Below are 22,173 nucleotides of genomic sequence, written 5' to 3' on the forward strand. Positions count from 1 at the left end.
TGTATGGTGGCTTCCTCCAACGTTCTCGACCACACAAAATCCCTCCTAATCTACCTTTCAACTTCCTACGGCTTTGCGCGGATCCTGGTGCGGTGTGCAGAGTCTCGGGCCGCCGTTGAACTCCATAGAGTCCCCTCGCTCCTTGATATACCAAGTGCGTATCACCCATTTGCGGCGGTTTCGTATTCATCAACCGTTTCGCAGGATATACCCTCCACACCCGATCCACAATCATTCATACTATACACTAATATTGTTAATACCTCACCATGCTCATCCGCCTAAGTGGTCCGGAGCCCCCAAACATCCTCTTCAATCTCACCTATCCCGACATCGAGTTCTCCGACAAGCTCCCTTGTCCAGCATCATGGATGATGCAGCTCAACATGGTGCGGGACTTTGAAGATGATGGCTTCAACGTGGAGTCGCCGGAGGATGTTCACACGTTGGACAAGGCGGTCTGGCAAAGCGTGGTCATCACCGAGATTGACTTCGACATAGTGGCCCGCGAGGTGAAGTGCACGCTCCTCGACAAGTCTACAGTGGAGTGGTCTCTGTCTACTTCGGGGACGGACGCTGCATGCATCGCCGCACTCAGGAGCGTCATCACGGACGTGCAGGACGCATCAGAACACACTGTCCAGCATTCACAATCAGCGTTCCTGCCAGGGCCAAGCTCGATTCCCCAGCCCCTTGCTCCGACGCCCGTGTCGTCGAGCGCATCGAAACACAAGCGTCAGAGGTCTCTCTTCTCGTCTATCGTTGCAGCCGTCAAGGGTGCGTTGTCGGACAATGGGAACCGAGGACCAACGTTGCCCACGTCATTGCCTCCCCTGAAGATTCCTTCGCACTCCTCACACCATTGCCGCACATCGTCGACGTTCTCGCGAACACAGCGCTCCCCGCCAGCATCGCCTATTGTGTCGGAACCACCCCCTCCTCCCCCACGTCCAGTCTTCCAGCTGCAGGTTCGCCCACGAGAACCTATCCCTCTTCCGCCTCATGTCAAGCACAGATCGTTGTCTGAACAGCTCAAGCATAAGGCACGCTCCTCACTCGTGGACATCGTGCGACGTTATGTGTACCCGGTGTTCTCACTGACGGGATCGCCGTCCTTTGCAAAGGTCCAGAATGCGCCAGAGTGGATCGCGCAGACTTATGGGTTCCCTCCCGGCCAGTTCCCGGCGTGGGCACTGAAGAGCATACTCAGGAAGACCGAGGAGCGCATGCGGTTGATGATGTCCGAGGCGAATGCTAACGGCATGGAACAGGCGTTCGATGCTGCATACCGTCACCGGCAGGCAGCGACGCCCATGCTGGAGCAGGACGACGAGGATGATACCACATCTGCGAGTACCAGTGCAAGCGCGACCAGTGTCAGCACCGAGACCGATGGCTCGTCTGTTCACACACCCACCGACTCCCCCGTCCGTTCGCCATTCGCACCTGGCATCGCGTCCCCATCCAACGACCTCCCGCGTCTATCACCCCTCCAGACGAAGCTGCTTCCCCAGGTTCCGCGGAGTCCTTCCCCGCCGTCGCCGACGTACGACTTTGACATCTCGACGTATCACACGCTCAGTGCGATACGCACCCGCATCCTCTCTATGCTCACAACCATGGACTCGTCCCCGCGCCAGATTCTCTCTGGGCCCCGGCATGGCACCGACCTGACCATCCTCGAGATCAAGAGCCGGCGACGTGCATGGAGCTCGCGGGATTATGTCGGGGGTGCCCGTCTGTCCCTCCTGGGCCTCGCAACCCCGTTCCGGAGCTCCCCTCTGGCGCGCTGCGAACCCGTCACTGCAGAGACCGTCGCTCGCATGCAGGCACAGGCTGCACGGGAGACGGAGCGCTCCACCTTGGTCGCCAACCGCTCTTTTGTCGGCCTGGGGGACTTGAGTGCCGAGTTCGGCGTCACTGTGGGCGTGAGGGCAGTCACGAAGGAGATGGACGCGCGGCTGTTTCCGCTGAGCGAGGAGGACGAGGAGGGCGAGTTCGAGTCGCGGTCGGCGCCGGAGTACCAATCCGGGTATAGCCTGGACGAGTACGCCGAGGATGAGGGCTGGCGCGACATGCAAGAGTTCGATCTCGAGAGTGGGTTGTTGGCGTTCCCCAGGCCTGAACCTCCATCGGCACCGCCTGTGTACTCGCACATGCACCCCATGGTTCGCACACGGACGACGAGCATGCGCAAGGACCAGAGGTTACCACCTGCGTCTCTGGTCCAGCAACGAGGGCAGGGCGGATTATCTTCGAATTCGCTCCTGTGTCAACCGCTGAACGTCAAGGTTCCTGTTCCGGTCATGCTCGACAGCAGCGATCCGTTCGCGGAGGACGACTACGCGCGAAGTGGCGAGTTCACCCTCTCGATGGACCTTCCGCCGCCCCCACGCGGTTGGTACGGCCAGGAGAGGACCGTGCGGTGATGGCTGCCAACCCGTTTTCACTCGTCCTTGTGTTTGCTCTATCTATCTTCTGCGTCGTTGGCCGCTCTCGGCTTGTACTCGTCATGCGTCGACCATGGTCTTGTGTTCACCTTCAGTATACGACAGAAGGTCAGATTCATCTGATGTGCTCCGGCTCACCTTTCCGTGCGGTCCATCACTCCCATCTTCCATCGACCATCTGCATCGGCTCTATTCATTCATTCCATTGGTACCATCCGTCTATCGTTGCGGTCAGACGGCGTCTCTTACTCATTGCACATTCATACGGTATACCTTCACGGCTGCTCACGTCCTCACTATCTGTTCATTCGGTCTCGTATCCTATTCCCTGGTATTGTGGCATATATTCATCCATCCATGCAACCCCATCCATCAGTTTCTCTCGGCATCACGTACGCAAGCCCATCGATCCAGTTCGGAGTCTGCGCCGATCACATTCATCCCACATATTGCTTCTGCTTGTGCTCTTGTCCATCGCTTTCGCATCTGTCTTCGCATCCATCATCGCATATAATCGTGAACTTGCCCATTCGCTGTATATACTCTCTGCATAGTGCTCCACGTCTCCCTCTTCCTCCTACCTCTCCCTCGGGCCTCCTAGTATGCGTTCCCCTTGCCCCCTTCCACTGTCTTTCCGTTGCCCTTGGCCCGCCCGCTCCCATAGTAATGACCCAATTGTGTATTATAGTTAGGTGCCTTCTTCGCACAGGATTCACGACGCCACGTCACTGCATTGTTCACATACCTCTCTGCCAGTAGAGTTACGAAAATGAAAAAGCTTCGTAGAAGATATAGCGACCTCTGACATGGAAGCCCTGTAGTACACAGGTAACTCTTGACACCGACTTCCAGACTACGTCGATTACTATCGCTAAGCAGTACCTAGGCAGACGGCGGCATGACGATAATTCGCAGGTGAGTACTCTACGTACGGTTGCTCAGTAGATACCGGGAAGTAAACGAGCAGGCGTTCTCTGGGACCAACGGACCCACTTATCACCAAACTCCTTCCGCAAGACCTCATCCTCCCCCGCACACCGGCAGAATGCCATGACCATGAAATGGAAGGCGCAAAGCACCCATGCACCAACCACGAATCGGCCCAGTGTCGAGCTGCCCAGTACTCCGCATTCCGTCACCCAGGACCCCGGTCCCGCGAGCAGCGCGATGAGGGTCCCGAGCATATAGACGTTGAATCCAGCATAGGCAGGATGCCGCACGATGGCGTATGGCCCGGTAGTGATGAGCTGGTGTCCGTCGATGATAGCGCGCTGGAAGGTGTATTGGGGACCCAGTACGCGGTAGCAGTGCATCCGGAAGAGTCCGCCAGCGACCGCCGCGCTCCATCCGGCGAGGAAGATGGAGCTCATCTTCAGGCGGTAGGCGTACTCTCGGTCGCAATAGACGAGATGGGACAGTACGAAGCCCGAGACAGGCCCTCGATGGTCGCGCAAGATGAGTACGACGGCTTCGCATGCCGCCGGAAAGGCCACGATGATCTGCACGTGCACTCGGTGGTTAGATGTCATGATGAATTGTATGTCGGGGAACAGCATACCTGAGACGACACAAGAAGCCACTGTTTGCCCGCTATCCAGTCGACGTTGTCCTCTTTCCCGTACTTGCGCCGTTCATGTGGAAGCGGAGGCTGAACTGGGGGTGGGCTGAACATCTTGTATCCAACCACTACCAGAACAGCGAGAAGGGTAACTTTGGTAGCCATGGCCAGTGCGGAGTAGCGGGAAAACGTTCGGTCAGCACAATGTGGATGGTCGGATGGGCTTGAGATGCAAGTGAGGGGAAAGGCTTATAAACCAAAAAAAACGAGCTCGGATCCCAATTGACTTTTGACATCCGAGGTGACGTTCCCTGTCGGTGGCGTTACGTGGCGGCTTTGAAGGCGGAGTACTTGAGGTATCTTGCCAACTAGATGTAGAACGAATCCACGATGGAATGATATGGTACTTCTATGGCCTACATAAGTGCCATCTGTCAGTTAGTGATGCATCGATGAACGACTGACTGATAGAGAGGGTTGTCAAAGTACAGCGTCAGAGCGCAACAGAATTTTCACTGCGATAAGCACGACGTAGAGCTTCAGTAACTGTCGAGGTTGTTGGCGTCGAGTTCGTGGTCATGGTCGGTGGGGAAGACAATTTGTAACTCCCAGAGACGCCCAACAAAACGCGGTCGCGTTCGAGTCGCGTTGCCGCTGGCACCGTCCTGGTCCGTGACCACCACCCGTTCTCTGTGGTCGCTGTCTGCTAATATGGAACGTATAACGCGCCCAGAGACTCTGGAGATTCTCTCTTGCATGGGCATCGAGCTGCCGCGCACCACGAGACTACCGGACGACGTGCTCGACAAACGCTTGCGCGACGCGCTCAACTACTCGCAGCACAAGAGCGGTCTTCCCCCGTCACTCGACCCGGAGAGACTCCCAAGGTGGCCACAGGGTCGACCGCTGTTTAAGATGCTCCGAAAGGTGGACCTAGCTGAAGTCCGAGAGATCGAGAATGCGGAACGCGCCGGCGGGGTCTATGAACGCGAGCTCTTCCAAGACGTTTTTTGGGATCTCGGACAGACGATGATGGCTATCGGAAAAGCTCTGGATAGCGGACGTACGTGGTGCGTGGTGCAAGACTCCGAGCAAACGCTTGCTGTCTTGTTGAGGGTGCGTTTTATGTTACTTTTCGCATTATCCATGTCGAGTGGGACGATGTTGCTTCCTTCCCACATCTATGTGCGGCCGAGGCCTGTATATTCTGGTCTGATCGGATGCTCGCATCTTGACGTATTGATATGTCTCTGCTTGCAGTTCCTATGTGTTGTTTGTGTCGACAGCGACACTCCGGGCGTGGTCCTGACCTACTGGGCCATCAATAACGAGACCGGAGCTGAAGGGGCTGATTGGATCTGCATGCAAATGCGACGGGACGTAGGCGTCACCGAAATCAAGGCGACAGTTCTCGAGATGAAGCTCCTCCTCAAGGTGCTCGCCATGAACGCTCGGTTGTTGCCTCCAGAGTACAAGCCGCCCAAGGACCCGCTCGAGAAGCACTTCAAACTGTCCGTCCTGTTTCCTCTGGCCCCTCTCAGCTTCGATGTGCTGGGAAAACTTAACAGCGATGTGGGCTGTGCGTTGTGCGGGAAGAGGCAGGCCAGTCGCTGCTCGCAGTGTCATTCGGTCTCGTACTGTGGCGCAGGCACGTCGTCCTTACCCGTATCAGTCGATAAGCCCGCGCTGCTCACAGTCTGCTGCAGAGTGCCAGAAGGCCGACTGGCCATCCCACAAGCAGACTTGTCGCTCCCTCAAGGGCGGTCACTGGGTCACCATCCCCTTCCGAATGTCGTTCCCAGGCGAACCAAACAACACCATCCTCAGCTACCACTCCGACATCCCCACTATCCTAGACGAGTTCAACTACACGCTTCGGAAAGCTTTGGGCGCCGAGAACGGGCCGCCGCCGAACATCCATGGGGAGAAGACCTTCCTGGTGAAGCTGCAAGCCCCCGAAGGCGTCCCGTAGCAGGCCTTCTTAATCTATGACCGCCGAAAGTCGTTCCATTCAGTGTTCTTCTGGCGGGAGGACGATCCGACGATATATGACCAGTGCATCGCCGAAATCAGGGGCCCGAGGATCGTGTACGGCGGACGGAAGATGTATCGGTGGGCACGGAGGACTGGCGATTTCCAGCTGAGCGTGTGTCTGGATCGCGAACCGAACACAGTCATAAAGTGGTGAAGGGCGTCATTATGCCAGCCTTTGAGAACCGTGTACCTGGATTTGCGACTCATCGTATACCCTCAATGACAACGAACGATGATGGGCGGAGGGTACGGCAAGAGTGGGGGGTATGAAGGAAGGTAAAGAACAAACTGACTCACTAGCCTTCTCCGCCACAAAAAACCACCCGGTTTCGGTTGGCCTTGGCTAGCGAACATGAGTGACACGAGGAGGCGAGCATTGCCCTCTGTGGCCGACGATGATATGCAGTCTTCTGTATCGGGAAGGGGTAGGACTCGATGGATTGCGAGATCGAGGTTATGTTCATACTCCCAGCCCGTAACTTACGGCTTTCTCGGGCGTGCTCCGACTCATTGGGAGGTATAAAGGCCGCCTAGAGCAGTCATCAAACAGCGTGCGGCATACTCACGCCCCTTCGTCACCACCCACATCCGTATCGGAATCTAGGCCTTACACCTGCCAATGTTCAAAAAAACCTTCCTCCTCGCTTTCGCCGCCATCGCTGGCACTTCGGTGCGCGCTGCACCATCATCCTCGAGGATCTTGACAACCGGTGAGCGTCGGGTCTCATCTCATCTTCAATTGTTGCAGGGGTACTAACGAAAGCACATAGACATCGACGTGCTCCAATACGCTCTCACAATCGAGCATATAGCGAACGCCTACTATAAAGGTGCACTTGCCGAGTTCGACGACAAGGTCTTCGCCGACGCCGGTTACTCCCATGATGTCCGCAACCGCTTCGTCGAGATCGGCAGCCATGAGGCGGCGCATGTCAAGCTGCTCAGTGATATTCTTGGAAGTAAGGCCACGCAGCCGTGCATCTACGAGTTGTAAGTCCATACCCTAGGTGTGGATGTTGAACACTGATAATGACGCCGTCCGGCCATTCTCTAGCCTATTCACGGATGTGGTTTCATTTGTTGTGTTAGCCGGAGTCTTAGAAAACCTCGCAGACTCGGCTTATGTCGGAGCCATCCACTTGATCCAGAATCCGGATTACGTGACCACTGCGGCGGTGAGCACTCTGGTTCGCAAGCGAGATACACAGAGCTAACGGCGGACGATAATCATAAGACGATCCTCTCTGTGCAAGCTCGTCACGCAACTTGGGTACCTTCGGACCCCGAGCGTTCCAATCCTTTCAACGGGGCCTTCGACGAGCCTCTTCCCGCAAGCTCAGTCATCGCCCAACTAATGCAGTTCATCAAGGAATGCCCATCGCCTTTCAACTCAACTCTGCCCTTCGATGTCAGGCCCTTCCCCACGCTCACACTCTCCGACGACTCTCCCGCCGCAGGGGACAGCATCATCGCCCACTTCGCCGCCGCGGACGGTGCCTCGGATGCGGGAAGGAAGCCCGCCTACGTTGCGTGGCTTGGCGAATCAAAGGTCGAATACTCGGTGCTCGGGCCCGGCGGCGAGACAATCGTTCCGCACGGTCTGAAGGGCGTGGTTTACGCGCTCGCCGTGTCAAGTGAGAACGGTAAACCGAGCACCGCGAACATGCTCAGTGGGCTGGCCCCGGCGCATATTTTGTGAAGCAGTGTATAGGATGACTGCTCAAGCTCCTAGCAGGTCCTGTCTCCATTAGAATGGGCTCATGAGTTCGTGCCGCTCACCACCTTCGACATAGGTACCAGACCGTTGCTGTCGGATAGATATCTTCGCTTCGTAGATTATTTGCTGTTCACATCCTGAATTCAACTAATGTATTGGCTTCACCCTGGAGCGACCTATGCATCACTTCACGAATGTGTACGGCTTACTGATGCAAGTCCCAATGAGATATAGTATACAGGTCATGCTTTCTTCTGTCTCCTGTCTCCTTCACTGCAAAAGGCTGCCTATAACAGCCTTTACGTAAAAAGAAGACCATCAACACAGACCTATGCGACCAACCTGGGAGTCGAACCCAGAATCTTCAGCTGATTCCATACCGGAAACTGACGCCTTAACCATTAGGCCAGCCGGCCGATAGAAAACGGTGCACGTAAAATTATATATCGACTTTGTAGCTCTCCGAAACACTGAACCTATTCGCTAAGACTAATCAACGGGAAAGGTGCTGATTGGGATAGAGGAGGACCTTTGAAACCTTCATTGACCTGTAGGAAGCTAGTTCCTTTTCAACACTTAAGTTCCGCGCGTTGTGAGGCGGAAGATGTGTTCCTATAGGGCATCGTCCGAGTCAACGTGGTGTCAGGACGCTTATGTAAGGACAGGCCAGTGCCGCCCTGACTCGGACTTTAACCACGTACTGACCGCCGAAACATGTCTCAGTCTGTGAATCTCGACCAGCTTGTCCTCCTACTGCGCGGTTTATTTGAAAATAAAAACGAGAGTCACAGACCTGCCGACAAGCTTCACGAACTCGACAGCAAAGACCGGCTCCTGAACCGTTACGCGCTCCTTCTTGATTGTCTGGCGCGACTCCTCGTGTATGAAGACCAGGATCAAATTGCCGCCGTTAGCTTGGCGTATCTCGAACTCGCCAGCCCATCTCAAGGACACGCGGAGTTCCTGGTCGCACAGAATGGAGGGGACCTCCCTAAGGTCGCCCAACAACTCGAAGCCATCATCGCGCTCCTGAGAGAAGCCCGCACACTCTATGTTCAGGAGCATCCAGGATCGCCTAAACCTCTAGTGAGATACGAGATCGTGAGTCTAACTACTACGCACGGAAAGACCCCCTTGATGGAGAAGCTCCTGGAACTTGAGCGGTCCCTACACCGTTACTGCTGGGCAAATGAGAAGCGACGGCTTGAGAAAGACAATTATTACAATTGCTTTCGGTACCTCATCGCGGATGTAGTCGGTGCGTCCGCCGACAATCGTAACGATCTCTCCCCGGAGGAGCGCACGGCGCTTCGAGCTCTCCAGAACGCTTCCGCCTCCCACCGTGCAGTTCTCGACGATCTCCTCAATGCATTGGTCGCGCTTGAATTCCTTCTTTCCAGGGATCCTGAGGGCCCTGAGGTCCCCGACGCACCCATCGTCGACGTTATGATCAACAACATGCGCGTTGTGGCCCAGATCGCATCGGGACAAGGCCTTGAAGCCTCTGTGGGCGTTGTGCGATACCTACATCGGAGGTGAGTCCTACTGTCTTCACAGATCTCGTGCGTTTGTAATGACGGGAACACCAGCCTCATTCACACGAAGGCGGGCCCAAAGCGAGCTGGCCGAGTCGCCTGAGGACCCCATCACCGACTCGAAGCCTTCCAGTATAGAGCAGTGGCTGCTCGAAGTTTCTTCGGTGGCTCGCGATTTCTCCCAGATCTGCTTGCTGGTTGTGTCCCCGACGGTAGCACGTCTTCTCGAGCTTGGAGAACCTGTGGTTGTTCCTTTGTCAGGCGCCGACTCGGAGGCGCGACGAGAGGCGTTCTCGGTGCCTCGAGCCTGAGAGGAGGTCATGTCTACGTTGGAGCAGGCAAGGTGGGACAAGGACGAAGAAGAGGACGAGGACGAGGACATGAAGACCTTTGCCCGCAAGTTCCACAGCGGACTCAAGTTACGACCCGAGTCTCCGCCGGGTACGTTCCGCGTTCATGAGTCCTCACGACCTACTATAATGCTGAGGTATTCCACCTCAGATGACCCAGACGAATCCAGTCACTCCCTGGTTCTTCACTGCGAATGCGTCGTGTTGGCGGAGCTCCACGCGCGATTCGAGAGCTGGAGTATCATCCCCTATGTCGGGGTCTCGAAGCTTTCCTGCGCGCTGTGCCAGCTATACTTCGACTGCTATCGCAAAGCCACCGACAGGACCATCATCTGCACACGGGGGACGCCTGACCAGATCTGTCCTTGGGTCGTGCCGACATTGGCGGACGAAGCAGCGGACCAGAAGGTCAAGGAGGTGTTGGGTCGCATGCTGAAGAAGCTGATTGCGGAAGCCAAGAACGCCCGCGCGGGGAAGCGGCGGTGCACCGTCGTGGATCTCGAGGCAGAGTCACTAGGTGTGTTCGAGATCGAACGTCCACGTACGTCCTTTTCCCTCATACTCGATGTTCACAACGAGCTGATGGGTCTTTCCAGCTCGTGACTGGGATGAGGGTTTCCGGAAAGAGATGGATAAAAAATTGGCAGCGAGAGTTGCCGAACATAGGAAGAATCAGGCGACGTGGGCGGCGCTGGCAGCCGCGGTGGAAAAGGCGCAGGCGCAGGCACAGGCGGAGGGCCAGACTGGTGGTGTGTGAGGGTCCGGCAATCGGTACGAACGTGGTGAGCATCGCAATACGTGGTCCCTTCGGTGCCTTTCTCAGATAGTACCGGGACTTACCACTCCCTCTAGATACCTTTCGAAGAGCTTTCATATCGCTCGTGCTGGCCGTGATGACATTCCCTTCTTTGAAGCTCAGCCTCGCACGTTGTTCTGCTCGTTGGAGCACACGATCTTACCACAGCACCACTACGCCCGTCTGCTCCCAGTTCCCTCCGCTTATTTCTATCTTACGACCTGCCCTGTTCTATCTACCATCCGCTACTCGCTGTGCCTGTCATGTTTCCCAATTCACATATGCATCAATGGTCTGACATTAGCCTCTGTTATCCAGCCCATGACCGCAACCGCTCTACAGGTTGTTCAAGTCCACTGCTGACCTGCCCCGATTTTTCGTTTGCCCTGTTACGGAGGAGAATATTTCTATTTGTCTGCCGTGTGTTCTCTGTCCATGCGGCAGACCTTCAGCTAGCCTCTATGTACTCGTACTATCGCGTTTCCAATGCTCGCTCCGACGCTCGTGTTCATTCAGATCATTGTGGCACACTCGTTTCCCGCCCAATAGCAATGTAATGGTTGGTCGATAGTGTTCAGATGTGCGCTTGATCAAACTACGAAAGCTCATATCATAACTCTAGTGCAAGAACGCGTCCCGACCTTGAGAGGACAGTGGGCGTGGGAGAACCTCTGAGCGACTGGGAGGTTTGTCCGCCGGATTGTAAAGGACGTGGAGCCTGAGAGGTCACCGACACGTCGCAGCGACCAGTCGCGCCCCTCCCCCCCTCCTTATGCGGTGACCAGCGCCGCGTGTGTCGACGCGTTACTCGTCCGAGCCACTTGTCGCTTTTCCTTCGCTTTTCCTGGGATGTCTGTTCCCTCACTCTCACCATCACAAACCGAGACACGATGGGAGCTTCTCCGTGATGTCGGCGGTCGCATGGACTCCTGTAGCAACGAGGCTGCGTGCGAGGCTGGAGCTCGAGCGCCATCGTGCTCATGTTCTTTCCGGAGACGCTTTTGCCTTTCGTCTCGACAAGACCAAAAACATGGAGAGCGGTGGGTGGCCAAGCCGACGGTGTCCAAGCAGAGGGTGGCTCAGAGTCACAAGCGTCGGGAGGGCTGGGGGGCGCGTGTCAGAAGATGGATCATGGCGTGAGCCATTACACTGACAGCAGCCGTGACATCTCCAGACTCCAGCATCCAGGCCAGGCGGATGGGAATGGGCCCTTTGTCCTTTGTCCGACGGATTGTCTGGCGGAGTGTCCTGCGCAGAGTGTCCGGCGGACATCCTTCCTAGTAGATTTGACTTTCTGCAGTGTTTTCTCCCCTGAAAATTCGCGCGACGACTGGTACAGGGTAGGGGTAGTATCTGTGAACTAGTTTTAGAATCGTCGACGCAGAGCGGGACCAGATATTTGCTGATGCATGCATGCATGGTGAGAGAGGGCAGCTATAGAAGGTGGGGTAGGCGGGCATGGCATAGTCGGACGCACGCCAACGACGACGACGACTGTAGTGCATACGGCGTGTCCACCTCGGAATCATAAGGGAAGTATGCTGGCAATGGCATGAGCTCGGACAGGCGATAATGCCTGTGCAACGTTGCGTTCGGGATCAGCCACAGGGACAGGATAAGGACATTGACAAAAACAAAGAGTGACAGTTCACATGCACGACTCACGGTATGATGTCGTCGAGCCGGACTTGAACCACACACAATATGGTGGACAGTATGGTGGGACGGCGGCGGGTGCGCCTTCCGCGCGTAGAGGCCCTTGGTCTCATTTGCGATCGCTTATCAGGCGGGACGAGGATGTGGACGTGGGTCTTCCCAGTGCGTTCTGCAATCAGGCCTTCAAGTTCTTGTGGAACGGCGATAGATGATAGATGAAAAGCGTCCGAGCATGAACTACACAACGGCGATGCCGCATACATGCATATATGCTGGCACAACTATATGTGCATCGCGACGAACGACAGTGCGAGAATACTGTGTAGCTGTCAGTGAATCGTGTGCGTGATAGGGCGCATACATACACGCACCGGCGCTATGAACATGGGCTGGCATTGCGCGCACTGGTAACTGCGATGCATATATGCTTTCCTTCTATTTACGCCATCAAGTAGGGGCGAAGTCTAAGCTGTGCCTGAGAGCAGGCGCACACGTTGATGTATTGGAGAATGCCAGTGTATTGTTGTGCATTCGAACTCTCTCTCACAGCACAGCCCAACGTCGAGGACATAGGAAGGACGTCGGCGACTCACCTGTGTCCGGTGCACTCTGCCACACTCATAGAACGACAAGGTGTAATCGGACGGGTCCTTGACATTGACGTTCGTACGTTCGGGTGGAAAGCAGTACTCGTCGCTCGTCGCGGAAGCATTGCTATGGTGCCGCACGACGCATATAGCCTGCCAAAGCCGGACATCGCGGCGCTCTTCCGATTCGACCGTCGACATAGCCGGCATTCTACGCGTCGGCTTCCAGTACTGGTGTCACTTCCGAAACATACGGACAAGAGGTGGACTCACTCGAGGCGCACGTACACGGACAAGTTCTCCCTCCTGCCTTCCTTCGCCTCCGGGCGGGTCTTATGGTCAATATGGGCGTCCGGGGAGGGACAGAACAAGCAAGGAGCGTAACGAGAAGGAGGAGAAGCCAGGATGAGCGCGGGCGGGGTACGAACGGTCCATTGCAAGACGCCGCAGCGCCCGTCGGCGGTGCATGCCACCACAGCCCCTCTCGCTCTCCGGGGGACAGGAATATTGCGATCGCTGCCGAAGCACGCCCCGCAGGCGTGGAAGCGCAGGGCGAAAAGGGCTTTGTCGGAGAGCACCATACATATAAGATCGGCTGGGCGGTCGGACGGACTCCGACTGTTTACTGTTCTTGCCCCCCACCTCCGCCGTCACATCCGTTACAGTACGCTATCCACCTCCGTAATCATCGACTATCTCCGCATCGTCCGCGATGGGTTCGCAAGTCAGCAAGTCGTCCTTCCGGCACCGGCGCGGGAAGGATGAGCGGCCTGGGCAGAGCTCGGGGAGCAGCAGCGGGAGCGAGAGCCAGCGACAGGGCGGGCAGGCTAAGCAAGATCTGAAGGCGACGAGGAGCACGTCGAGCACGACATGGGCGTCGTCGTCGGCATTGCAGCAAGCACCGGACGCAGCGCCTGCGCACGGCCTCGCGGACAGTGGACAGAGGCAGTTCGGAAGAGGAGGAGGAGGTAGAGAGGACGCCGGAGGAGGCGATGGGCCGGGGGACGCCGATACAAGCGTGAGTGCTTGATGCATCTGCTATAACCCTAATAATAAGTATCGACGCGGCTTTCCTCCTCCCATCGCACATCCATCGCCCCTTCGATCCCATCCAACACACACAGAACTCCAAATTCATCCCACAAGAGACACGCATGGCCCCCGCGACTGTTCCCTGTCAGGTGTGCACCACTCCACCTCAGCTCACATCGCCCCGGCGGCTGATAATCCTTCCGCACCAACAGTATCGTACAGGCAAAACGCTTGGCAGCGGGACGTATGCCATCGTCAAGGAGGCCGTACACATCAAGACCGGCAAGTACTATGCTTGCAAGGTCATCAACAAGAAGCTCATGGAGGGGCGCGAGTACATGGTCAGTCCACCCCTAAGCTCCCTCTCCCTCTTCCTCTTTCCTCTCCGAGCGCGATGCCCTGCCTCGAATTGCTGCCAAAGTAACGGGATAGGGCTCTGCCGGGCATCGCGCATTTTTGCGACCGTGTCTCCGTCCAACCCATGACAGTGCTGCGGAGAGCATCCAGCAGGCTCGGTCGCAGAGCGCGCACGCGATCGCAACCATCTCTCTTGCCTCAAACGCGACTGTATGCCGACTTGCAGTCGCCGTCGCGACGCAGAGCATCGCGTTCATCGCTGAATGTGTCACCGGGACCCAGCAGCGACTCTGTACCAAGATCGCTGCGGGACTGGGACCGCCATGTCGGAGGGCGCGCTCTCCGGGCAGCTACAGCTCGCGATTGCAACCATCTGTCCACGCGAAACGGCGCGCCCGAGTGCTCACGCATTGTCTTTGCCAGGTGCGTAACGAGATTGCCGTCCTGAAGAAGGTCTCCAAGGGCCACCGCAACATCGTTACCCTCCACGACTACTTCGAGGTACGTCCTTGTATGCGCGACCAGACCAGCGCGCTCAACCCTGATCCCGCGCTTCCACCAGACCGCGCACAACCTTTATCTCTGCTTCGATCTCTGCACCGGCGGCGAGCTCTTTGACCGGATATGCGCCAAGGGCAACTACTATGAAGAGTGCGTCGCGCTTCGCTCTCATCGTGGCCTTTCAATGATATTCAGCCATTCGCTAACAGGGACGCGGCCGCACTCATCCGCACGATCATGGGTGCCGTCAAGTACATCCACGAATGTGGCATCGTACACCGGGGTGAGTACTCCCCGGGTGTTGGCGCCTGTTCGGCCACCTCCTGACATGCCGGACAGATCTCAAGCCCGAGAACCTGCTGTTCAGGACAAAGGACGAGGACGCGGACATCATGATCGCTGACTTTGGTCTCTCGCGAGTCATGGACGATGAGAAGTTCCACCTCTTGACGGAGATCTGCGGGACGCCCGGCGTACGTGCCCGAGCTCTGCTATGCATGCTTGTATGCTGACAATCGACGGCATGTCTCTCCGCAGTACATGGCTCCGGAGATCTTCAAGAAAAGTGAGTGCGCTCGGCCCGCGTTGTCGTCATATCGTGTCGGACCACTGCTAACTCGGTCGCGCAGCGGGCCATGGAAAGCCTGTCGACGTCTGGGCGATGGGTGTCATCACCTACTTCCTGCTTTGTGGTACAGCCCCCTTCCCTCCGTCCACACTCATCGTCTAACATGTGTCATAGGATACACGCCCTTCGACCGGGACACGCAGCAACAAGAAATGGAGGCCATCATCGCAGGCGACTACCGCTTCGAGCCTGGTGCGTCTCTTTCTCTCCCCTCCACCCCTCCACCCCGCTCGGCCGCTCACCACCCTCCCACCCCTGCGCATACACAGAGGAGTACTGGGCGAACGTCTCGGAGACCGCGCGCGACTTTGTGCGCGAGTGCCTCACGATCGACCCGACGTCGCGCCCGACGGCGGCCGAGGCGCTCAAGCACCCGTGGCTCGCCGCGGACACGCCGTACTTTGTGCCGGACCCGGAGAGCGCGAGCGGGCGGCCGACGGACCTGCTGCCGCACATCCAGAAGGCGTTCGACGCCAAGAAGACGTTCCGCAAGGCCGTGTTCTCGATGATCGCGACGAAGCGCATGTCGACGCTCGCTGGGTTCTCGCCGCGCGCGCAGGCGCTCGGCGCGGAGGTGCAGCAGTTCAAGGAGGAGTCGGAGAAGGAGCAGGTGGATGAGGTGCGTTTTGATTTCCTTGCTTTCTCCTCTTTCCCCCGTCCCCTGCCCCCGCCCCCGACCCCGCCCTTTGTACCCGTACCCGTATCCCTCCCCGTCACGGTCTTCCAGCGTGGAGTCTGCGGCGGCGGCTACGCCCCACTGGAGTCTGCGACGCTTGCGCTTACACTTGACGCCCGTGCGACACAGGACCGGAACGTGATGCACTACGACGGGAGCCCGGACGACTCGAAGGAGGATCTGAAGAAGGAGGACGACGTGGCCAAGGCCGAGGCCGAGGGCCACGTCCCGCTCGTCCAGAAGCTCGAGAAGATGTCGATGTGAGCTTGCCCCGCCGCTGCACCGTGCCCGACTTGCTCGTATGTATCATACGTATGAAGAAGATCGGCGAGCCCGAACCCGAGCCCGAGACCGAGACCGAGACGGAGAGGAAAGAGCGAAGAGAAGTTACTGTACCTACCTACCTCCTACCTACAGGATGCTCTACTAGTATGTGCTTGTGTATACCGTGACTGGCTTGGCTGCTGGCTGTTGGCTGTTGGCGTGCGCTCCCCTCTCTCCCTCCTTGCGTCTTGCATTTTGCATTTGTACGATCACCTATCACCTATCACCTATTCACCTATCGCTCTACGTATATCTACATCCTGATCCCTCATGCATGATCTCGATATCGCAGCATATTGTTTATCGCGCGCTTCTTGCCAGGGCCGACCTAGTGACTCTTGGCTGTATGGCCCGGGGTTGGTCCCCGACATCGGTGACGTCCGCATCCGCATTATGCTCGTCGGGTGGGTCTGACACGGTACAAGGCGTCGCCCAACCTGAACCTTGAAGGCGGGGTCAATCTCGGCCTGCGTGTTTGTTAGGCCGTCCATGAACGTCAGGAGCCTGAGTGTCAGAAGTCCTCAACGACTCGGAGCGGTTCGGTGTATTTCACCAACCCCTCCCACTGAACGACGTCCGCGATATGTTCTTCCGAAGATGGTCACGAACCGATCGTGCGTGTATAGAGGGGAATTGGGTGGCGTCCTCAAGCTCGGGAAGGGGTTCGGTTTCGATTCAACATCGGATGTGGTCGGAAGAGGACTGGCGGCGGTCAAGTCACGGACAACGATGTTGGGATTGGAAGCGTGGGGATCATGGCTGCTGCCAGTGGAGCCGGGTGTTGCGATGGTTTGTGTCGTCGCAGGAGTTTCTGGCCGTAAGGTGCGTCGTCTCTTGGGAAGGTTCTTGAGGACCACATGGCCAGCCGTCTTGGGCCTGCCCATAGTCATTCCGAGGCTTGGGTAATGCTCCTTGACCGCAGCTATGAGCGCATGCCGCAGCAGCGCGAGTGGATGATCTTGCGGCAGCTCCCAGACGATGTCATGCCCAAGGCACACCATCTGGTACTTCAGATAAACCCCGGGTGGTCGTCACGTTGAAGTGCTCGTGCATTTTCCTCGCGATCCCCTGGACGTTCACGCCGTCGCCGGTCGGGGCGAAGTAGCGCAGCGCGCTGTACGTCAGGATGTGCAGGAAAGACTCCAGATCATCTGACAATTGGTGTCGTTTGGACGCATATTGCTGAAGAAGTGCAGACATGGTCTGCCAAGTGCCCTGGAAGTAGCATGAGCGGGAGGGAACACAAAGTTGCGCATCCATGGACTTACCAATCGCAGACCCTGTGTGGTCTCATAGTCGTTGAGTTGCTCCTCGGTTTGAGCAAGATCCCAGTCACAGAGAAGACCTCTGCAATCAGCCCCGGTACCCAGGAGCAATATGTTATTGATGCTGACGTCCCTATGGAGGATCTTGCATTTTACCCAAGCGCGTTGATGTCCTATTCAATCTACCATTAGTCGACACCAAACCCACAGAAAGAGCGTCCCGTACCTAGGAGAGCGTCATACACCCCGATCACCAGTTCTACAGTGTGCTCAAAGTCCTTCAGGCGTCGGCCGATCTGTTTGATGACGATGCGGTAATGGATACGCACGACGACCCCCGGTGCGGATGCGACGTCATTCAGCTTTTGCGCAGCCGTGCACTGAGGGTCATCGCTGCGACTCGGATCGCTCTTGACATCTCCCCCACCCAGAACAGTCGGGATGTGGGTGTCAAGTTCCGCCGAGCGCGACTCGTCGCCGTCCTAGAGTTTATGGTATATTTCCAGCTCCGAATGGAGACCAGGGGATACGGCTCGCCAGCTGTCCTTCACGAACACCACACGGTCAGCATCCAGGTCCCATCCGACGAAGCCTCTCGTACCACGGCCCATCGAGCCGTCTATAATCCATATTGCAATCTGCCGGTTTATTAAACTGGGGGGTATGCAATATGCCGGTTTATTCATAGCGTACCTTCGTGTGCTCCTAATCAGGTGGTACTTGGGCTAGTGTATGCTATACATGTCAGCGACTTGCAGCCGCGTTTTGGACTGTCGAGTGTACCAGGAAGAGCGAGAGCGACGTCGGGAATGTGGGCCAGAGCAACGTGCGCGCGGCGGCAAAAGCGCCCATCGAGATCTTATCGCTTCGGGCGCATGATGCGATAACCCAGCGTATCTAATCCTATCTAATCTCACGAGTCGGGCGCTCGGACGTACATTTTCCGAATTTGAGGTACCGGCACCCCATGGAGTGCCGGCAGAAATTCTAATAGACTCGGAATGTAGAACTCGATAGAGATGTGGGAGGCACTGCATACACAAGAAAGTACCTAGCAAGATGCATGAGAATTAAGCATCTCGGAAAACATACGTCGGGGCGCCCGACGGGTCCAGATTAGATGGAGACTAGCGCCCGAGCCGATAAGATGCGCGCGGGCGCTTGTGGGGGCTACAGCGTCGGCGCTCATACGGCGCTCACGTCGCTCTGGCCAACATTCGCGATGTTGTCCACGCTCTCAGCCCCACGCTGGACAGCTGGAAACCCGCGTATGCGTTTCTGATGTCTACTAGATACAGGGCCGAGTAAAATATTGCGCCCCAGGGCTGCCTACAGGACATCACGAATAAACCGGGCATATTGAACACCCCCCGGTTTAATAAACCGGCAGATTGCAATATGTATTGGGGTCTCTACGCCCATCATGGACGAACTGGAGAAGAGAGGGCGTCCAACGAGTATACGATGGGTCTCCACCCGGTCATCTGCCCAAATGGCTCGCTTGCCGTCCGGAGACCAAGGCGACTCGATCAGCAAGCAGTAGATAGGCCATCCATCCGTTGCAGCTTTCTTGAGCCCGGAAAACTCGACCGGGTTCAAGTAATCCTTTCGAGTCTCATGCAGGTTTCTAAAGAATACTGTGCATGGCTCGCAGGCAGGCTCAGCGGTGGGATCGTGGCCACGAAGCGTGCGAGGGAGGACCATGTCTTCATGCTGCTGACGAAAAAGCCTGTACAAGAAGTTGGTGAGTGGCGCCGAGTCTTCGATGTAGTTGAACGGTTCGGAAAGCACTGCCCCAGCCTGATTGAACCTGATGAAGGCGGCTAGGGATCCAGCAATCGCGATCACGAAGAGGACTTATAGTCAGTGTTGGTGTCGGAACACCTTGTTAGGACTATGCACACAAGTCGAACTCCGAAGGGAAGTCCGAAGTCCGAAGTCCGATGGTGTGCGGGAATGAAGACTTTGGTGAAGTTATTGACCAACGCCCGAAGAGTCGTCAATGTCTTCAATTTGCGGAAGTCCGACAAGAGGCTCCGGAGTTTATACCGGAGCAAGCTACGAATAAGAGAGTCAAGCAGAGAGTTAGGAACAGAGACGAGAACAGAAGTCGGAGGTCGGAGGTCGGAGGTCCGTTCGGAAGGTTGGACGGAGATCAGACGAAGGTTGGCAGAGAAGTCAGATAGATTGAGTGCCGAGTAGTTGAGAGGGTAAACGAGATATCAGAACTGAAGAACTATGCGACTGTAAGGTAGGGTTTATATACGAAAGTCCGAATGTCCGATAGGAGCCCAACAGGAGTAGAGACAGGAGGCGGACTGCGGAGATGACGGAGCGGACGCAAATAAACTGGACTAGTAAGTATAGGCGGCGGATACACTGCGGAGATGACGGAGCGGAAGCAACTGAACTGGGCTAGTAAGTGTAGGCAGCGGATACTGATGTCATAATACGATCGGATGACAGAGCGGGGGTCGGAGGCAATCGGAGTCCGGACGGAAGTCCGGATAAGGCAGGAGGGAAAGGAGCAGGGGTGGTGACGTATTAGCCGGGAAAGGGGCGGAGTTCAGGGGTAGTCGGGTCGGGGTTGTGTCGGAGGGGCGGCAGGGCGGACTTGGGCACGGGATGTGACAGTGTCCCCCCACTGGGTCCGAGCCCTCGAGGACTAACTGGGAAGTGTTTCAGGGTGACAGGCGGGGAGGTGAGTCAACGGGGAAGTCGGGGTTCTGACCCTGCCATCACGGAGTTGAGGATTTGAAATTGTCGGATATAAAAAGTCGGACGGAGTTGAAGATCTTTTAGGAACTCCTTCGTCCTCTACCACCACTACCACCCATGGCCCCGAACGACACCGCCGCGCTCGAAGAGCAAATCCGACGGGCGACAGAGCAGCTCTGCATCGCGCGGGAGCGGGAGGAGGAGGAGAAGCGGAGGCTGGAGGAGGAGACGCGGAAGGCGGTGGAGAAGGCCCGCAAGAAGGAGGAGGAGCGGAAGCGCAAGCAGGAGGAGGAGAAGAAGAGGCCGCGGATGGCCGCCATGTAAGTCAGAGCGGGGTTCGGGGTTCGGAGGTCCGATGGAGCTGACTTCTTTACAGCATGGCCTGTCACGGGTGCACAGGGCGGAACGCCTCGTGCTTGTGGTACACCGACTCCGACCGCGTGAAGGCGTGCGTCGCTTGTCAACAGCGGCAGAAGAAGTGCGAGGGCAGAGAAGCCCCGCCCGAGGCCTGACAGGGGAAGAAGAAACCCCGCGTCGAGCCCATCATTGTCGACGATGACGACGACAACGATGGCAATGCGCCCGGCCTGTCGAAACCCCGATCGAAGGGAAAGGGGAAGGAGAAGGAGAAGTCCGCCTCGGCGTCAGAAACCCCGCCAACGAAGAAGAGGCCCGCCCCGGAGTCGGAGGCCCCGCCGCCCAGGAAGAAGAAGATCGGCCTGCAGCCGTTGCAGTGGGCCGACGAGGGGCCGTCCACTGACCACGAGGAGCGGCGGCTCCAGGAGCGGACCTGGACCCTGGAGGAGGAACTCCGCGCGCTGGACAGAAAAGACCTGTTGGTCCGATCCGTCCTGGAGGTGGCGCTCCTGCGCGAGGTGATCGCGCCGCTCCGCCGCGAGATCTGACAGGCGGGCTGGGCCAGTTCCAGGGTGGAGGCCTGGCGGCAGTACTTCGACGCTCTCCCGGAGGGTGGGTCGGAGGAGGAGTACGAGCCGTCGGAGTCAGAGGAGTCGGAGCAGACAGAGCAGGAGGGTGAGGCGGAAGGTGGGCAGGGCGGAGAGGAGCAGGCAGGCGGGGAGGAGCAGGGCGGAGATGGGCAGGGCGGAGGTGAAGAGGGTGGAGAGCAGATGGAGGTCGATGGGGAGGGGAGTAGCATGGCGTAGAGTCGGAGTCCGATAGAGGACTCCGCTGAATAATTTTTCTTGAGTCTTGGAAAGTCCGAAAGGAAGTCCGAATCAAGGAGTGTGACAAGACCGATAGTGACAAGTAAGTTCGATAAGCAAATAAGTAAGGGAATAAGTAATAATAAGTATTAATGATTAAGAGCTAAGTAAGTTTGTCAAGGGGTCCGGGCTTATCCGGGTAAGAGGAATGGAAGTCCAATAAGAGTTCTTGAGCATGTCCGAGCTCCGAAGCGAGGATCCACGAAGTTTCTTCGTCGGTGCCTTCGTAACCGGCCCAACGGACCAGGTACAAGAGTTGACAGGTCCGACGTCGACGATCGATCTTGGAGTCGAGGATTTCGGAGATCTTGTATTCGGGTTCTCCGTCAATGATGACCGGCGGAGGCGGAGTTTGGACACGGCCCAGAATAGTATTCGGAGTTGCGGGTTCCAATTGGGAAACATGGAAAACGGGATGGATGGCCCGCATTGAGTCGGGTAATCAGAGGGTGAAGGAGTGGGTTCTGGGCTGAGCGATGATCTCGTAAGGGCCCAGGAACTTCTCCGATAGCTTCTTCATAGGGCGGGTTGAGTGGATGAATTGCGCCTTGACATAAGTGGTGTCTCCGATGCGGAACTCCGGTGCGGGTAGACGGTGCCTGTCAGCCTGAACCTGGTATCGGGCTTGGGCTTCGGAGATCTGTTGTCGGAGTGTGGTGTGGAGTTCGTCAAGGTCGACGGCGAACTCTCTGGCGCAGGCGGAGGTGAGGTCCCGTTCCGGGTGGACCGCAAGTCCGGGGTTGTAGCCCTTGTTCGCGAAGAAGGG

The 22,173-nt window shown here is 57.0% G+C and overlaps 10 protein-coding genes and 1 non-coding gene across 11 annotated transcripts; 6 read left to right on the forward strand and 5 right to left on the reverse strand.

Moving 5' to 3' along the window:
• Positions 1 to 134: 134 nt before the first annotated feature.
• Positions 135 to 2,618, forward strand: L226DRAFT_391279 (uncharacterized protein). Its single transcript, XM_067674488.1, has 2 exons — positions 135 to 154; positions 205 to 2,618. The coding sequence occupies exon 2, from the start codon at positions 270 to 272 to the stop codon at positions 2,427 to 2,429; it is 2,160 nt and encodes a 719-aa protein (XP_067536452.1). The 5' UTR covers positions 135 to 154; positions 205 to 269; the 3' UTR covers positions 2,430 to 2,618.
• A 640-nt stretch (positions 2,619 to 3,258) lies between these two features.
• L226DRAFT_506559 (uncharacterized protein) lies at positions 3,259 to 4,608 on the reverse strand. Its single transcript, XM_067678084.1, has 3 exons — positions 4,474 to 4,608; positions 4,009 to 4,417; positions 3,259 to 3,949 (listed from the first exon to the last, which is right to left on the reverse strand). Exons 2-3 carry the CDS (start codon positions 4,171 to 4,173, stop codon positions 3,389 to 3,391), a joined length of 726 nt encoding a protein of 241 aa, XP_067536453.1. The 5' UTR covers positions 4,174 to 4,417; positions 4,474 to 4,608; the 3' UTR covers positions 3,259 to 3,388.
• An 84-nt stretch (positions 4,609 to 4,692) lies between these two features.
• L226DRAFT_506562 (uncharacterized protein) lies at positions 4,693 to 6,196 on the forward strand (the record flags this gene model as incomplete). The annotated part of the gene is given in 4 exon segments (XM_067678085.1): positions 4,693 to 5,124; positions 5,269 to 5,673; positions 5,717 to 5,971; positions 5,984 to 6,196. The coding sequence occupies 4 exon segments, from the start codon at positions 4,720 to 4,722 to the stop codon at positions 6,194 to 6,196; spliced, it is 1,278 nt and encodes a 425-aa protein (XP_067536454.1). The 5' UTR covers positions 4,693 to 4,719.
• Positions 6,197 to 6,566: 370 nt separating this feature from the next.
• Positions 6,567 to 7,741, forward strand: L226DRAFT_552389 (uncharacterized protein; the record flags this gene model as incomplete). Its single annotated transcript, XM_067682865.1, has 4 exons — positions 6,567 to 6,752; positions 6,813 to 7,032; positions 7,097 to 7,217; positions 7,277 to 7,741. The coding sequence occupies exons 1-4, from the start codon at positions 6,662 to 6,664 to the stop codon at positions 7,739 to 7,741; spliced, it is 897 nt and encodes a 298-aa protein (XP_067536455.1). The 5' UTR covers positions 6,567 to 6,661.
• A 352-nt stretch (positions 7,742 to 8,093) lies between these two features.
• On the reverse strand, positions 8,094 to 8,175 carry L226DRAFT_t107. The gene has a single exon. It is a non-coding gene; the product is annotated as a tRNA-Arg (tRNA).
• Positions 8,176 to 9,484: 1,309 nt separating this feature from the next.
• Positions 9,485 to 10,686, forward strand: L226DRAFT_533950 (uncharacterized protein). The gene is made up of 4 exons (XM_067680569.1): positions 9,485 to 9,735; positions 9,796 to 10,185; positions 10,241 to 10,426; positions 10,497 to 10,686. The coding sequence occupies exons 1-3, from the start codon at positions 9,615 to 9,617 to the stop codon at positions 10,399 to 10,401; spliced, it is 672 nt and encodes a 223-aa protein (XP_067536456.1). The 5' UTR covers positions 9,485 to 9,614; the 3' UTR covers positions 10,402 to 10,426; positions 10,497 to 10,686.
• A 962-nt stretch (positions 10,687 to 11,648) lies between these two features.
• L226DRAFT_391525 (uncharacterized protein) lies at positions 11,649 to 12,456 on the reverse strand. The gene is made up of 3 exons (XM_067674489.1): positions 12,106 to 12,456; positions 11,854 to 12,039; positions 11,649 to 11,793 (listed from the first exon to the last, which is right to left on the reverse strand). The coding sequence occupies exons 1-3, from the start codon at positions 12,357 to 12,359 to the stop codon at positions 11,718 to 11,720; spliced, it is 516 nt and encodes a 171-aa protein (XP_067536457.1). The 5' UTR covers positions 12,360 to 12,456; the 3' UTR covers positions 11,649 to 11,717.
• Positions 12,121 to 13,066, reverse strand: L226DRAFT_533951 (uncharacterized protein). The gene is made up of 3 exons (XM_067680570.1): positions 12,957 to 13,066; positions 12,468 to 12,894; positions 12,121 to 12,414 (listed from the first exon to the last, which is right to left on the reverse strand). Exon 2 carries the CDS (start codon positions 12,891 to 12,893, stop codon positions 12,561 to 12,563), a length of 333 nt encoding a protein of 110 aa, XP_067536458.1. The 5' UTR covers position 12,894; positions 12,957 to 13,066; the 3' UTR covers positions 12,121 to 12,414; positions 12,468 to 12,560.
• Positions 13,067 to 13,837: 771 nt separating this feature from the next.
• On the forward strand, positions 13,838 to 16,141 carry L226DRAFT_461624 (Pkinase-domain-containing protein; the record flags this gene model as incomplete). Its single annotated transcript, XM_067675668.1, has 11 exons — positions 13,838 to 13,864; positions 13,928 to 14,056; positions 14,496 to 14,573; positions 14,635 to 14,723; positions 14,783 to 14,856; positions 14,913 to 15,046; positions 15,111 to 15,138; positions 15,203 to 15,265; positions 15,316 to 15,393; positions 15,471 to 15,820; positions 16,007 to 16,141. 11 exons carry the CDS (start codon positions 13,838 to 13,840, stop codon positions 16,139 to 16,141), a joined length of 1,185 nt encoding a protein of 394 aa, XP_067536459.1.
• Positions 16,142 to 17,182: 1,041 nt separating this feature from the next.
• L226DRAFT_461568 (uncharacterized protein) lies at positions 17,183 to 19,320 on the reverse strand (the record flags this gene model as incomplete). Its single annotated transcript, XM_067675661.1, has 5 exons — positions 17,183 to 17,416; positions 17,470 to 17,639; positions 17,693 to 17,948; positions 17,997 to 18,085; positions 18,900 to 19,320. Coding segments are annotated over 5 exons (1,170 nt in total), but the record flags the coding sequence as incomplete, so codon positions are not given.
• Positions 19,321 to 20,301: 981 nt separating this feature from the next.
• On the forward strand, positions 20,302 to 21,347 carry L226DRAFT_522361 (uncharacterized protein; the record flags this gene model as incomplete). Its single annotated transcript, XM_067678756.1, has 4 exons — positions 20,302 to 20,504; positions 20,584 to 20,632; positions 20,700 to 21,059; positions 21,093 to 21,347. The coding sequence occupies 4 exons, from the start codon at positions 20,302 to 20,304 to the stop codon at positions 21,345 to 21,347; spliced, it is 867 nt and encodes a 288-aa protein (XP_067536461.1).
• Between the last annotated feature and the right edge of the window lie 826 nt (positions 21,348 to 22,173).

Source organism: Lentinus tigrinus (assembly GCF_003813185.1).
Source record: "Lentinus tigrinus ALCF2SS1-7 unplaced genomic scaffold L226scaffold_9, whole genome shotgun sequence".
Lineage (NCBI taxonomy): Eukaryota > Fungi > Basidiomycota > Agaricomycetes > Polyporales > Polyporaceae > Lentinus > Lentinus tigrinus.

What these genes read in the sequence shown, in the direction of transcription:
- L226DRAFT_391279 (XM_067674488.1), top strand. Translation starts at nt 270, where the DNA reads ATGCTCATCCGCCTAAGTGGTCCGGAGCCCCCAAACATCCTCTTCAAT.
- L226DRAFT_506559 (XM_067678084.1), bottom strand. Translation starts at nt 4,173, where the DNA reads ATGGCTACCAAAGTTACCCTTCTCGCTGTTCTGGTAGTGGTTGGATAC. An exon ending in GGCTTCTTGTGTCGTCTCAG is followed by an intron (nt 3,950 to 4,008) that starts GTATGCTGTTCC and finishes GTGCACGTGCAG; the next exon opens with ATCATCGTGGCCTTTCCGGC.
- L226DRAFT_533950 (XM_067680569.1), top strand. Translation starts at nt 9,615, where the DNA reads ATGTCTACGTTGGAGCAGGCAAGGTGGGACAAGGACGAAGAAGAGGAC. An exon ending in ACGACCCGAGTCTCCGCCGG is followed by an intron (nt 9,736 to 9,795) that starts GTACGTTCCGCG and finishes ATTCCACCTCAG; the next exon opens with ATGACCCAGACGAATCCAGT. An exon ending in GTTCGAGATCGAACGTCCAC is followed by an intron (nt 10,186 to 10,240) that starts GTACGTCCTTTT and finishes GGGTCTTTCCAG; the next exon opens with CTCGTGACTGGGATGAGGGT.
- L226DRAFT_391525 (XM_067674489.1), bottom strand. Translation starts at nt 12,359, where the DNA reads ATGTATGCGGCATCGCCGTTGTGTAGTTCATGCTCGGACGCTTTTCAT. An exon ending in CGGCTCGACGACATCATACC is followed by an intron (nt 12,040 to 12,105) that starts GTGAGTCGTGCA and finishes TCCCTGTGGCTG; the next exon opens with ATCCCGAACGCAACGTTGCA. An exon ending in TGCCCTCTCTCACCATGCAT is followed by an intron (nt 11,794 to 11,853) that starts GCATGCATCAGC and finishes ACTAGTTCACAG; the next exon opens with ATACTACCCCTACCCTGTAC.
- L226DRAFT_533951 (XM_067680570.1), bottom strand. Translation starts at nt 12,893, where the DNA reads ATGCCGGCTATGTCGACGGTCGAATCGGAAGAGCGCCGCGATGTCCGG.